General features: G+C 30.8%; 1 protein-coding gene across 2 annotated transcripts in view; it reads left to right on the top strand.

The window, feature by feature from the left end:
• Positions 1 to 15,348, top strand: part of LOC142319403 (uncharacterized) — a 104,277-nt gene that overhangs the window by 80,367 nt on the left and 8,562 nt on the right. For both annotated transcript variants that reach the window (XM_075356648.1, XM_075356647.1), the window contains 2 exons: positions 2,743 to 3,072; positions 12,191 to 12,479. In XM_075356648.1, coding sequence (XP_075212763.1) covers positions 2,743 to 3,072; positions 12,191 to 12,479 — 619 coding nt within the window. The remainder of the gene's footprint in view (positions 1 to 2,742; positions 3,073 to 12,190; positions 12,480 to 15,348) is intronic.

The following is a 15,348-nucleotide window of genomic DNA, read 5'->3' as shown; positions in this document are numbered from 1 at the left end:
TATAAAAATTGGTGCTAAAGTCATGTAGACGAGAAATATCGATCTATTTCAAGGATTGGTTAATGGTACCGTAGGTATTGCAAAAAATATAAAAAGAAACGTTGATGATAAAAATGATGTTCAACAAGTAACGATTACTTTATTTTCTGAGGAATATCGTACAATTGAAAGGATAAATGTTAAATTTGAATTGATGGAGAAAGTTTTCGTTATGCGGAAACAATTTCCTATTTACTTAAGCGTTGTTATCAGCGTACATAAATCACAAGGAATTAATATAAAAAAAAATTATATAAATAGAGTAAACGTAGACATGATAGAAATAAGAAAATTTGTACATGAGAATTTCAATATTCAACGACAAGATGCTGATGAATTTTGTACATATTTAATTGACAAAGTTGAACCTTTCAAGAACATTATAGAACACACTATCCAGTACACGATTATTTGTGCAAATGATAAATGTAAGTATGCTTCAGAGCACAAAGAAAATTAGTGTTACACATAGATATTAAAACGTATAGTTTAAAGAAAAATAACAGTTTAAGTCTCCGAAATTTAATTCATAATTTTAGTGAAAAACTTATGTAAAAGGAAATTGTGCTGAATGAGGAAACACAGATTTCATACACAGAATGGAAATTCATTCTTTAGGAAAACTGTTGATCATTCAAATAAAATTATTCGAAAACGACACAGTATGTTTACGCAAAATAACTGAAACTAAAGGATCAAAAAAAGTGTCTATGATGCTTGCAAACTATTCGGGAAAAAATATAAAGTTATAAGTGCAATATTTCATGACGGGTAGTCAATGACAGAAGGACATTATACTAGCATGATCAAAATTGAGAAAAATTAGATTGAAGCTAACGAATGATTTAATAATTGCAAAAAAGGTTTGCCACGAAATTCCAAAAACGTTTATGTTTTAGTTTTAAAACAAATTTGATTTTTTTATTAGATACCTGAATACAATGGACGAAAAGTTATTAGCAAACTCACGATAGATACCAGAATATTTATAAATATAAAAATAAACAGTGAATGAATAGAAAGCAAAAAACAGATGATATCTGAACTCCAAAGACAATAAAATTGTTAAGGTTTCGGGAGAGTTTGCCGTCAGTTGAATACATCAAAATTCAACAATTTATTTATAGTTATTCAGAAAGTCAAGAGCTAAATAAACAAATGTAGATATGTATGAAAAGCGAGATAATTGTTATATATTTTTCCTATTTCGTTTTCTCAAACACAAAAATGTAAACCTTAAATATTTTCTTACTATATATTGGATATTAAATGTTCATAAATATTTTATTCATCTACTAATATTGTAACTAAATGATAGAAATGTTTAATATAAAACAAATATGAAATCATCGAGAAATAATTGGATAAACAATTTTTTTATATACTTGTATATATACCTAATAACACAAATCACATAATAAAAAATTCGTCAAATTTTCTCAAATATGTTGATTGAAAATGCAAAGACTCTTGCCAGCCCGATTTCATACTTTTAAGAACGAATTTGATCGAAACTTCAATATTTTACGCTTAACATATCATTTATTGTTCTACGCAAATTTATTACGATCTCAAAAATGAATTCAACTTTGTCCGTTACGGCGAAAAAAATTTATAAAGAACAATAATCAATTTCTGATTTCAATAACAAAAAAATCACTTAATGAACAGATCAAGTGTTCAAAGATCAACATTATGTGAACTAATTATCATTCGTAGGTTTCTATTGATATATTTATCATATGTTCCTAATTGGTAAAAAGCTAGACAATATTACTCATAAATCTTTAATAAAATGTTTCCTTGATATTCTGAAAATTCATTTTTATTAATTCATTAATTATTAAAATTAATAAATTAATATAATAAAATTCATTAATTAACTTGGAAAAAATGAACTTATTGAATAAAAAAATTATTAAAACATATTTCAGTTTTGTGATCGAAATGTTTTGTTTTGCTGTTTTAAAATTATACAACATTTTTTTCTAGAATTGAATTAATTTTTGTAACAAAGAAAATTACGAACAGTTAATATTTATTCAGCTAATTAATTAATTATTTTCAATGATTGAATCATTTGATACTGTCATGAGTAAAAATTGTAGATCAACATTTTTAGACATTGTCAATTATTCAGAGATAAAAAATTAAGTAAATTAGAACTAGAGAATGATCACACTCATATGATTTGCATTGTGAATTATCGTCTTTCAAAAGCAAGTAAAGAAGTAGAAAACTCTCTTATGGATCATGAATTATTAGGATTTATTAATTTGTTTATGTTACATATATAAATGCAGTCAAAATTTCAATTTGTTAAACCATCAGAAAACGTTTGAGAGAGATGGTATTACAAAAACTGTAACAGGTAGCAGCACTCGTTTAAGTTAATATGCAATTTTCATTATTTTATTTTAAATTTTTATTATGCAATATTGGAATTATTTCAATCATGAGTGATAATGCAGTTCTTGTAGAAGTACTTTATGAAAAATTATGGTAAGGTATGTCTTATTTCAATATTTTGTTCTACGTGGTTTATTTAAAAAATGTAAACATAATTTAACAGTTCAGAGGAATAATATGAATTTTAAAAAGCTTAAGTTTTGTAAAATAAAAATATTTGTGTTTTAATATTGAAAAGTACATGTTTATTTGATTGCATGTTAATGAAAATGTTTTTTTTTATTTTACTTTCAGCCTTATGTTATTGACTTTGAAAAAACATACCCTCCTATTGGTGAAGATCCCTTTAAATATGGGTGGGGTGATGAAAGTGTTAAAACAAAATTATCTTTCTCGGGTCAATCAGAAGAGTCTTTGTCTTTATCACTTGACATAGTAAGTACAGTATCCGAAGAACAAAAACAGATAGCAGGAAGTGATGTATATCCATATAATCAATGTGAAGCAGAAAAGAAAAAACCAGAATGGCAAGGACCACTTTATCCAAGAACATGGGCTTGCTTTGAAGGTGCTGTAAGATTGCTCTATGCTCGACAATTAAAGATTGGAATGAAGTATGATAATGTAAGTTGTATTAATTTTTTACATTAATGCCACTTTCTTTTATCTTTTTATTATTATTATTATTATTATTATTATTATTAGTATTAGTATTAATTTTAGTTTATAATAATATTTTTTTCACCAAACTATAATACTTCTCAAAAGGATTCACAAAAACTATAATTTATGCCAAAGTCTTCATCGCAAAGGGTAAGTAACCGAAAAAGGACGAATTCTTTTTGATAGATGGGCATTATAGAGTAAAACATTCAAAATATAGGATCCCAAATAGAAAATTTCTTATTTATTTATTAGCTGATTAATAATTAAAAAGAAAAGTAAAATAATTTGATTTAGTAGCTTTTGAATATGCATGTTTTCCATTCAAATTATTATTTAATAGATGACTAAAAGTTGTTTACAGCTGTAGTGTAAAAGAGGAGTGTTTAATTATTCAGTCTAATCCAATTTTAAACAAGAGAGAGAGAGTGGAAAGGGGGAGAGAGGGAGGGAGGGAGATAGAAAGCAATTGTTTTTTTTTGTTAGAACAATTGTTAAAACCAAATTTTAAGATCACCTACAACTGGTTTAACTATTGCTGAAAAAATATTTGACTGATTTGTGTTTCAGGATTGATATAATGTCATAAGTACGAAAGAAAGATCACTTTCATTTCTTTGCTTCCTCTCTGTTGGAAAGTCAATTTTTTTTCTGCAATGTAATTGCTTATCTCTCTACTCTATTGTGTTATAGATTTATCCTCTCTGAATATGTTATCTTTTTGTAAAAGTAATTACAGTTACTTTACTTCAGCCTCTCATGTCCTCACTTTCAACCGGCCTACTTTGCTGGAGAAGGTAAGAGTGAGTACTCATCGATTGGATGTGTGGGCATTTGTCCCACAGCCAATGAGATGCTTTAAGTGCCAACACTTTGGCCACACCGTTCTTAGATGTGAAAGACCGCAAACATGCGTGTGCGGTGATGAGGTGCATAAAGGAGAGCCGTGTAAAGAGGCCTCCTACAGGTATCAATTGCAAAGGACAGCGTTCTTGTAGATCCAGGAACTGTCCTGTCTACAAAGACGAGGTGGCTGTGAGGAAGTAAAAACCCTGCAAAAAGTCAGCTACTTCGAAGCAAAAAAAATAGTAAACGCCCGCAAACCTAGAGCAACAACAACCTAAATGAGATGCAAAAAAGCCCTAAACATCATAAAATGTTTATCGAACATCAATTGGGGCTCAGATAAAGAAATATTATTGACTGTATAAGGCATTGGTACAATCGAAACTAGACTACGGATGTATTGTATATTCATCCGCTAGGAAGTCGCATTTAAGAAAGTTAGAAGTCATTCATAATAGCGGATAAGATATGCGACAGGTGCTTTCCGCACAAGTGTGGTGACTAGTCTAAGTCCGAATCCGGAATAATGCTAATATATTATAGAAGAGAGATCCTTTAGCTAAGATATGCAGCAAACAAATGGGCTTTTCCTGCTCATATAAATAATAAACTTTTTAATAACCATCCTTTGGCTGCATTATATGAACATTGTGCTACCTATTCCAGACCAGCCGGAATTAGGTACCACGAATTAAGAAGAAAACACGAAATTGCTATTCCAGACACACTAGAAATTTCCACGAGAGAAATACCGCCATGGCTCTTGCCAGCGGTAAATACAAGGTTGGATCTCTCTCAGGAAGAAGTAAAAAAGAAGCCAGCAGTTATCATCCAACAGAAAGTTTTAGCAACAGTCAGTACCCGCGAAGAACATATCAGAATTTATACTGACGGCTCTAAAACCGAACATGGTGTTGGATGCTTCCATATATGTAAATGGAGAAGCCCACTTTTGGAAACTGCCAGATATGGCCAGTGTCTACACGGCAGAACTTACTGCCATACAGCAAGCTCTTCAGAACACAGAACACTATTGCAAAGAGAGAGTGCTAATATTTTCTGATTCTCTAAGTGCACTTGTTGCAATTCGGAACAAGAACATTAAGGATGTCGTAATTGCAAACATCCTGTCCATTTTGTACGTTCTAAGTCAACGAGGACAGCGATGCGTATTTGTATGGATCCAGGGCATGCTGGTACTACAGGTAATGAAAGCGCAGACGAAGCTGCCAGAAAGGCAACAGTCTGCGATGTTTTGGATGCAATTCCTGTAACGGTGGCAGATGTTAAAAACTGTCTAACTAACATAATAAGAAACAAGTTGAATATTGATTGGAAGAGTTTAAATACAAAATTAAACTCAATAAAAACTCCGTATAAATGGAAAAGCGACGTGAAGTTGACTCACGAGAGCAAGTGGCTGTGACCAGACTTAGGATCGATCACACGTGAATAAAAAATTCATATTTGTTAACCGGTGAAGAGAGACCAATGTGCAGTGTTTGTAATAAAACACAATTAAGCATCTAATGGAAGAGTATACCATATATGAGAACCTCAGAAAGAGGTTCCTGGTAAGAAATGATATTGCTGCTGATCTGGATAATAGAAATGAAGAAAAGATAGTTGCTTATTTACACGCTAGTGGACTTCTTAGAGGTCTATAAAAGTGAAAAATTTAAAGCTGTGTTAAACAAACTCTAAGAGGCAGTTTTATATATATAAGGGAGTCTCGAAGCGTGGCACGTATAGTGATGGGAGGTAGCCCTCTTGCCTAGGCCACCCTGGTTCGCCTGCATTCAAGAGCAGTGAGTTGGGGTATGTCCAATGATGGCATGGGGGACCCTCAAGGGTGGACTGAGGGTGCGCTTACAGGGTGGACTGGCATGCATTGTGCTTACTTGTAGCCAAGTAGGTCAGGCCCGGGAAGGGTAGCCTCACCGCCGAGGGGCTTTTTGGCCGTCCTGAACCGGTGGTCAGATTGCTCTTATGATGCAGGGAGGACCCCGATGGGTTACGTCCTACGAGACTGTTTGTAGGGGGGACTGCCATGGCATCCTGGGGCGACTGATATACTGCTTAACGGCGGTTCTGGTCGCCCAGAAGGTGCTAAAATTAATAAATAAACGAGACAGGTAGAAGGAGATAATGGTATTGTATAGACTTATATTTTTACTTTCATGTTCTTTGAGAATTTCATCTCAAATTTTAAGATCGGAGCTCTTTACACCCCTTAAGTGTTGTTTTTTTGTTGTTGTATCTTAATGTTTGTGTGTAGTTTGTGCTTTTAAATAAAATGTAAGGCCCTTTTACACCCTTACATATGACGACCCTGATGGTGATACTAACCTCTTTTTAAGAATGTGACAAGGGCTAATGACCTTAGCAGTCAATGCCCGTAAAGTACAAAAAAAAAAAAATTATTATTATTAAACTGATTTCTGTATCTACCAGAAGTTAATTTTATGTATATATTGCAAAATACAAAGATTAATAAAAAAAATACTTGAAAGGGTAGTTTTCAAAGCATTAACAAAGTGTGGATAGAAAATAATTGAATGATTAATGCTTCACTGGAAGAATAAATGTAGTATGTCGGGTATGAAGGGGACTGCTAGGCACAGGAATATCTGTTACCAGAAATAGTGAACTAAGAAAAGTGTAACTATCACTAGAAAGTTGTGGTGAAATCTTCATTGGGAATTACAAATCTCAAATTACAACTCTTATAATCTAGAATTTTAGACTCAGATTTCACATAGAACTGTAGCCTTTCAGGTACAGAATTACTAACGTATTTTGAATGTGTCCTATTTTCTTCAATTTGGAGTATACATGTGAGATAGATTGATTAAGAGGTACATTGAACACCTTAAAGGAGTGCAGTGAAGACAGTAATATGCTGGTCTCCACAGCATATTACGATCGCCATTAATAAATTGATATTAGCCATTCCAGTAGAAATCAGCAATGTTGATGATTTGGCAATTGTGTATGCCAGCAACAAGACTGCTATGGTGAAATATAAATTACAACGCGTGATTAACGCTGTAAATGAAGTTGCAATGAATAATGGATTCCAATTTTCACCAGAAAAAACATGCTGTGTACAATTCTGTAGGAAGAGAATTCCTCACCAAAGTCCTATTTTGACAATCGGCAACAATCCAATACAATATAAGCACAATGTGAGATTTTTAAGACTGGTATTGGATAAATCCCTTACGTGGGGATTGTGGGGACCTCCACAGAATTCCTTGACTTCTCAACGGTCAGAATTTTGCATTTGAGTAAGCACAGCAGTTTCCGAACATCCAGACCATTTGCACTGGAAAACAGTGTACCATAAAATATTGTCCTGAATATCAGTATCAAACACTTTCATCTTAGGTTTTTGGATCACATTCGTAACAACTTTCCTTGCATTAATGTGCTATCATTACGTTTTAATCTAATCCAGTTGTGACTCCTCTCTGCTAACAATGACTCTTATAATGATTTAACTACATCATATACAGGCACAACATTCTCTATAAAATACTGTTTGAGAAGTAGGATGAATTATTCCACAGATCATTCCCAATTAATAGCACCAATGATTTTTTGAGCTTAGTGTATATTGTCTACCAAAACAAAAAATAGAAAGTAAATCATAGCTTGTTAAAGTATTTTGAATTAAACATTGAAATCTGCATTGTAAAAAAAAAATTATGATCTGATTAAATTAACGTAACATATTGTGAAAACAAAACAAAATGGAAAAGTTACAGTTTTAAATCTTCTAAGAAAAAACTTTAATAAATTATTTAGATTTGTTAATGTGATAAAAAAGAATTTCTTTTAAGAAAACATTTTCTGTATTATTCTGAAAAAATTAATTTTAAAGCCAGAAAAAATCTGTTTATCCTCTTATATTGAAAAGCAAGAAGTAATGTAAAATATTTGGATTTTGGTGATGAAAGAAAAATGTAGGAGAGTGATAACATCAAACTGAATTATAGAAAGGGATTCAACCTGGTCTGCATTAAATTCTAACAATTCTACACATTCAAATAATTATACTGTATTCAGTTAGCTTGTATAGTGAAGAACAACAAACGTTGTGTTTGTGTGAGTTAGTTTGTGTCTTGATTCGCTGAGTCACGTCCTGTGTATCAGTGCTAATTCACAATATGGCCAAATGTGTAAACAATGTTATAATCATCTCTCATACTCATATAATATGTTATATATTATTCTCATATATTAGTCCTTATATAATTTGGTCATATAGTAACATTTATATAATGTAATGTCTTCTCAGTTCTATTAAAAACCTTGATCTTTTCATATAATCATTCTTTGGTTCTCGCATTCAATTTTTACATTTCAGTTATTTATTTATTTACTCTGTTATTTAAAATTAATATAATGGAATTTTTTTAAGTTTACTGGAACATGAGTGTTGTAGTGTATGCCTATATTTGTGTCTGTATGATTTGAATTGTACCATTATTTTAACACCATTTCTGATACCAATTCAGCTGACAGTGCAAGATTACTGATATCCCCTCTGAAAAAAGGCCATAAAAAAAGCCTTGTCATGCGAAAAAACACATCATTATAAATGCTTACAAAAGTGAATTACAGACTAATCCAATAGCATTGATTTTGGATATGTGTAGCTTATCCAACCGGTAATAAGAGTCATCAAGTAAAGGTAAGTGTCTGATAATTACGCGTATCAGCTGTGATATCGGGTTCATCAGTGGTGGTCTCTGGGTTCTTGAATCTAAATCTACAGGAGATGTATCATAACGAGATGAGTGGCATTTCTTTTGAGAAATGGTTTAGTGATAAGTTACCTCTTCTGGAAGATAATTCAGTTATTGTGTTAGACAATACCCCTTATCATTCATGTAAAAAGGAAATAATTCCAGCCATGTCTTAGAAAAAGAATATCAAAATGTGGCTTAGTTAAAAAGAAGTGATTTTTTTCAAGAGGATGAACTTACGGTATAATTATTGCAAAGGGTTTTCGCCTATTAAAAGTAATTTTAATGTGTATAAAATTGAAGAGTTAGCAAGATCCAGTGGTAAAACTGTGCTTCAACTACCTATCATTGTGAACAACCCAATTGAGTTAATCTGGGGACAAATTGAAAGTTATTTACTATCAGAAAATATACTTTAAAATTATCTGATGTTAAAAATTTATGCTAAAAAGCCATGGATAAAATGAGTTAGCAGAAATGGAAAAACTGTATAAAACATTTTACAGATACTGTTGGACCAGTTGGGAATTGGATATATAATGAAAAACAAATTTGAGTCTCCTGTTGTATCTCTTAATACTGACAGCATTATAAATTTCTCATCAAATGACAAAAAGTAATTTGAATTTATTTTTGTTTATTATCATAGACACTTAATCTAAAATATTAGTGAACTTTTACTCTTAGTGGTCAACTGACAATTAAGTAACTCTTTAAAAAATCAAGGAAAATACATAATAAAATAATTTGAATAAATAAAATTCTCATTAAAACAGAAATGGTGTTAAAATAATGGTACAATTCAAATCATACAGACACAAATATAGGCATACACTACAACACTCATGTTCCAGTAAACTTAAAAAAATTCCATTATATTAATTTTAAATAACAGAGTAAATAAATAAATAACTGAAATGTAAAAATTGAATGCGAGAACCAAAGAATGATAAATAAAATTCTCAAGATTACACTGGTCAACATTATTTTTGTTATTATTAATGCAGTTTTTTTATCCTGTTTTCAAATATGTATTTGGAATTTCTCCATCACCCACAGTTTTTTTATTTTAACTTTTTAAATTTTTTAAAACATTTTTTTGTCCATATGTTCATTGTCAAGTAAAAGCTGCTAGATCATTGTAAATATGATAGAACCAAATGAGCTAACTCAAAGGGTAGTGTTGCTACTTTTGTGCAGGTTCAGACATATATAGACATGTACAAACGTGATATAGTGTAGCACACATTCATCAGAACGATGCCAGTAGTGAGATAGTACCAGTAAACACGTCATTGTGAGTGCTTTGTGTGTCTGAATTGTTGTGTATTACATATTTAAAACTTTATTTCTTTTAATTAGTCATTAGTTACAAAATGCCAGTTTGTTTAAATCATCCTAACAATTTTTGTCATGTTTGTGGTGAAGTGACACTCAAGTCCCAAAGGTGAAACCTTACTCCATTAGTAAAAAGGTGTTATGAACTTTATTTTGGATGTAAAGTCGAGGACCAAACAAGGGCATGGGCCCCACATATCTGTTGTTTATTGTGTTCTAGGCTTCTTACAGAATGGAAAAATGGCACACGCCACATTCCATTTGCTATCCCTATGATTTGGAGGGAACTCAAAGATCACTCTTTTGATTGTTATTTCTGCTTAACAAATATTAAAGGAATTACATCAAAATCAAAACAAACAGTGGTGTACCCTAACTTTCAATCTACAATGAAACCATTTGCACACTGCGAAGAATTGCCCATACCAAATTATGCAATGTATGCATCTTGGTTACACAAAGTATTGTTGTTTTTTGTGTGAATGGGATAGTAGGGGCAGACTAGACAATTTGATTAGAAAAGAATGGATTGGATTAGAAAACATGAATTCCCCCATTTCTAACAGAAAAATGTGAAACACGAGCCATTGTGTAATCCTAAAAATGTGTTTCTACTTTCATTATGTATTAAACTATGATTAATGAAGAATTTTGTCAAGGCCATGGACAAAACATGGTTTCATGTATTTAAAACAGAAGTTTCCTAAAATTAGTGATACAAAAATTAAAGAAGGAATATTTGTGGGTCCACAAATACGATCACTAATTCATGATGAAAAGTTTGAGGAACTATGAATCTACTGGAGAAAGCAAGTTGGCAAGCACTCAAAAATGTTACTCAAGAGTTTTTCGGGAAATTGAAATGCAGAAAATTACCATGATATTGTCAACGATCTTACAACATCTTATAAAAATTTGGGTTGTAATATGTACTTAAAAGTACACTTCCTACACTCGCACCTAGATTTCTTCCCGGAAAATCTTGGTGCAGTGAACGATGAGCACAGGGAACACTTTCATCAGGAGATTTCAGTTAAGGAAAAGAGGTATTAAGGCAAATGGAATCCTAATATGCTGGCCGATTATTGTTAGGCCATCAAGAAGGATGCTCCATGTAATTTCTTACTTTCTAGGTATGTCAGATGTTTGAATATTGTGTAGTTAAGAATGAAGAAAGTATTAAAATGTTTGAAATTATAAATGCTTGTTTCTCAGAAACTTTGCGTGATGGGGAAAACTGATATTATATTTGAATTCAAGTGAAAAAATTCTATATCAGTATCAGATATATTTCTTTCTGAGAAAAAGAAAATTCTTTTTTGTTTTCCAGTGTTATCAGCTGTGCCGAACAAGATAAGAAATTTTTTTTTATCATTAATCATGTCAGTTTATTGAAATTTAAATATACATATAATTTTTGTAAAATATAATAGCGCAAAGTTGCTGAATAATAACGTTGCATAGTTTCTTTTATTTGCATCAAGATTTTTTGCTTGTGAATTAATCTGCACACTCATATGCGCAGTCTGTTTACTTGAACTCTATAAGATAACTGAATTAGGTATAATCTGTTACATTTTCATTCTGAACAGATTGTACCTGTATCTATCCTTTCATAATTTGGGAATAATTTTGCAATAGTTACTCAATTTTATTAAAATCTCTAAAACTATAAGTAAAGTATATATTAACAATATCCCCAACTGTGAAATAAATTTACACCCTGGAAACACATCTTAGCACATATTGAGATGAATAGTAAAAAAAAAAAAAAAAAAAATGATAGTTTGAATATCAATATTTAAAACATTGTTTACTATTAGTTAGAAATTGTGTATAAACTTAACACAAAGAAAAAATTGATTTGAACATTTGTCATTAAATAGTAGTTAAAAATTATAATCTGGAGTAAAATATAGTTTATCAAAAAATCACTTTTAATGCTTAGAATTTATGGTCAAAAATGTATTAGTTAGAATATTGGTATTTGTTTCAAATTTTTATATTTTATTGTAACTAAAATATAAATATAATAATTACATATAAAAAAATATATTTTATGAACAGGTACGTCTTGAATGCCTCAGAATAACTTGTCTTTAAATTTCATGTATTGTAAAGTGTTTTTTAAATTATTTCAGATTCCTGTCCTTAAAAATATTATAAACGCTCTTCCTACTATTGCCAGTGAATATGTTGAACAAAATATAAATAAAGAATCAACTTCTGTTGAAAATGGCAGTGGAGCAGTAAATATAACCTTACTCCATAGAGTTTCAAAACCTACAATGGACATAGAAGTATTAACAGCTGATAGATATCTTAAATTAAAAGATGTACCAGATATCAATAGAGACATATACCAACTTCAGCTGGATAATACACATTTCTCAAAGTCACTTCAATTAATAGAATCTACAGGCTTTGATAGTAAGTTTTTTTTTTTCAGTGACATCATGGTAAGCATTTGAATGACAAATGTTTATTATCACTGTTACTAAAATATTAGTGGTAACTTAATAAAGAAGTCTAATTTTGACTAAATTTGTAAACTGTTGTAATACAATTGTTTTCATTTATAAATCATTAATAGCAGAAAACCTAATTTTTAGTGTCCTGAAAATAACAAGAATAGAAATTAATTTAGAAATATTTGGAATAATGTACAATAAATGCAATTGAAATAATAGTAGATTTAAAACAGTTAAAAAGCTATTCTTAAGAGTATATTCATGAATTTAAATTCACAGAAAGTCTCATACTGAGATTGATTAAGGAAAGACTGTATCAATTGATGAAGAATCAATTGCTACAAATTTTTGATTTGTTGGTGAAATTTTAATTTTTTTATGTTCATTATTATTATTACTACATTAGTAATAACTAAAAATCAAAACTATTACTAATTTTTTAATCAGACTGAAAAATGTGTTAAGACTGAAGAATACTACTGCTGGGTACTTTTGTTTAATATTCTATTTTGATGGTTCATCTGATAGTTCGATGCTGATAATTAGTAAAATAAATCAATAGTAAATGTACACATTACTCAAATCAAATGTTCAATGTATAAATTCATATAATTTACACATAATTTAATACTAAGTATTTACATATGCTTTAAACTAGTCATATTAAATAAATCAACTAAGTTAGGATAATTTCAATACAACGTATTCTAATTTTCTCTTCAGTCATTGAAAGTCTGTGTTGCAATATATTTGTTCAATTTAGTCAAGTATCTTCTTTTACTTTTTACTTATCTAAAATATGGGCAGTGTTAACATATGACAGTATTTAAAGGTTGTTAAAACTTTTCTCTCTACTGCTTCAGTAGGAAGAGTGTAATTTGCGGTTCTGGTAATTGTCATTCATAGTTTATGTATATAAATCTATAGTATATATTTCTATCTTATATATATATATATATATATATATATATATATATATATCTCTAACAGAATAATCTCTACCTTTTAACCTTAATCTCTACCTTTTTTTAATAATCTCTACCTGGATGTTCTAGATTCAAAACCTGGTCAGGAAAATTGTTTTATTTTGTCTTCAATCATTTGAATGGTTTGATGCTGCTCTCCAAGATTCCCTATCTAGAGCTAGTCGTTTCGGTATACCCCCTACAACCTACATCCCTAACAATTTGTTTTACATATTCCAAACGTTGCCACCCTACACAATTTTTTTCCTTCTACCTGTCCCTCCAATATTAAAGCGACTATTCCAATATGCCTTAATGGTCTATAAGTTTGTCCCTTCTTTTAGCTATATTTTTCCAAATGCTTCTTTCTTCATCTATTTGCCATAACACCTCTTCATTTATCACTTTATCCACCCATCTGATTTTCAACATTCTCCTGTAGCACCACATTTAAAAAGCTTCCAAGTTTCACTTCCATATAAAGCAACGCTCCAAACATATACTTTCAACAATCTTTTCCTGACATTTAAGTTAATTTTTGATGTAAACAAATTATATTTCTGACTGAAGGCTCATTTCGCCTGTGCTATTCGTCCATCTTTAGTAATTCTACTTCCCAAATAACAAAATTCTTCTACCTCCATAATCTTTTCTCCTCCTATTTTCACATTCAGAGGTCCATCTTTGTTATTTCTACTACATTTCATTACTTTTGTTTTGTTCTTGTTTATTTTCATGCGATAGTTCTTGCGTAGGACTTCATCTATGCCGTTCATTGTTTCTTCTAAATCCTTTTTACTCTCGGCTAGAATTACTATATCATCAGCAAATTGTAGCATCTTTATCTTTTCACCTTGTACTGTGACTCCGAATCTAAATTGTTCTTTAACATCATTAACTGCTAGTTCCACGTAAAGATTAAAAAGCAACAGGGATAGGGAACATCCTTGTCGGACTCCCTTTCTTATTACGGTTTCTTTCTTATGTTCTTCAATTATTATTGTTGCTGTTTGGTTCCTGTAAATGTTAGCAATTGTTCTTCTATCTCTGTATTTGAACCATAATTTTTTTAAAATGCTGAACATTTTATTCCAGTCTACGGTATCGAATGCCTTTTCTAGATCTATAAATGCCAAGTATGTTGGTTTGTTTTTCTTTAATCTTCCTTCCACTATTAATCTGAGGCCTAAAATTGCTTCCCTTGTCCCTATACTTTTGCTGAAACCAAATTGGTCTTCTCCTAACACTTTTCCACTCTCCTCTAAATTCTTCTGTATAAAATTCTAGTTAAGATTTTTGATGCATGAAATTAAACTAATTGTTCTGTATTCTTCACATTTATCTGCTCCTGCTTTCTTTGGTATCATGACTATTTTTTTGAAGTCTGACGAAACTTCCCCTTTTTCATAAATATTACACACCAGTTTGTATAATCTATCAATCACTTCCTCACCTGCACTGCACAGTAATTCTACAGATATTCCATCTATTCCAGGAGCCTTTCTGCCATTCAAATCTTTTAATGCTCTCTTAAATTCAGATCCCAGAATTGTTTCTCCCATTTTATCCTCTTCAACTTCCTTTTCTTCCTCTATAACACCATTTTCTAATTCATTTCCTCCGTATAACTCTTCAATTTATTCCACCCACCTATCAACTTTACCTTTCGTATTATAAATCTGTGTACCATCTTTGTTTAACACATTATTAGATTTTAATTTATGTACCCCAAAATTTTCCTTAACTTTCCTGTATGCTCCGTCTATTTTACCTTTTCTCTTTCTACTTCTGAACACTTTTCTTTAATCCACTCTTCTTTTGCTAGTTTGCACTTTCTGTTTATAGTATTTCTTAATTGTCGAT

Source organism: Lycorma delicatula, chromosome 2 (genome assembly GCF_047948215.1).
Source record: "Lycorma delicatula isolate Av1 chromosome 2, ASM4794821v1, whole genome shotgun sequence".
NCBI lineage: Eukaryota > Metazoa > Arthropoda > Insecta > Hemiptera > Fulgoridae > Lycorma > Lycorma delicatula.
Note: the sequence above shows the minus strand (reverse complement) of the source record. Positions and strands in the feature narration are given on the sequence as shown.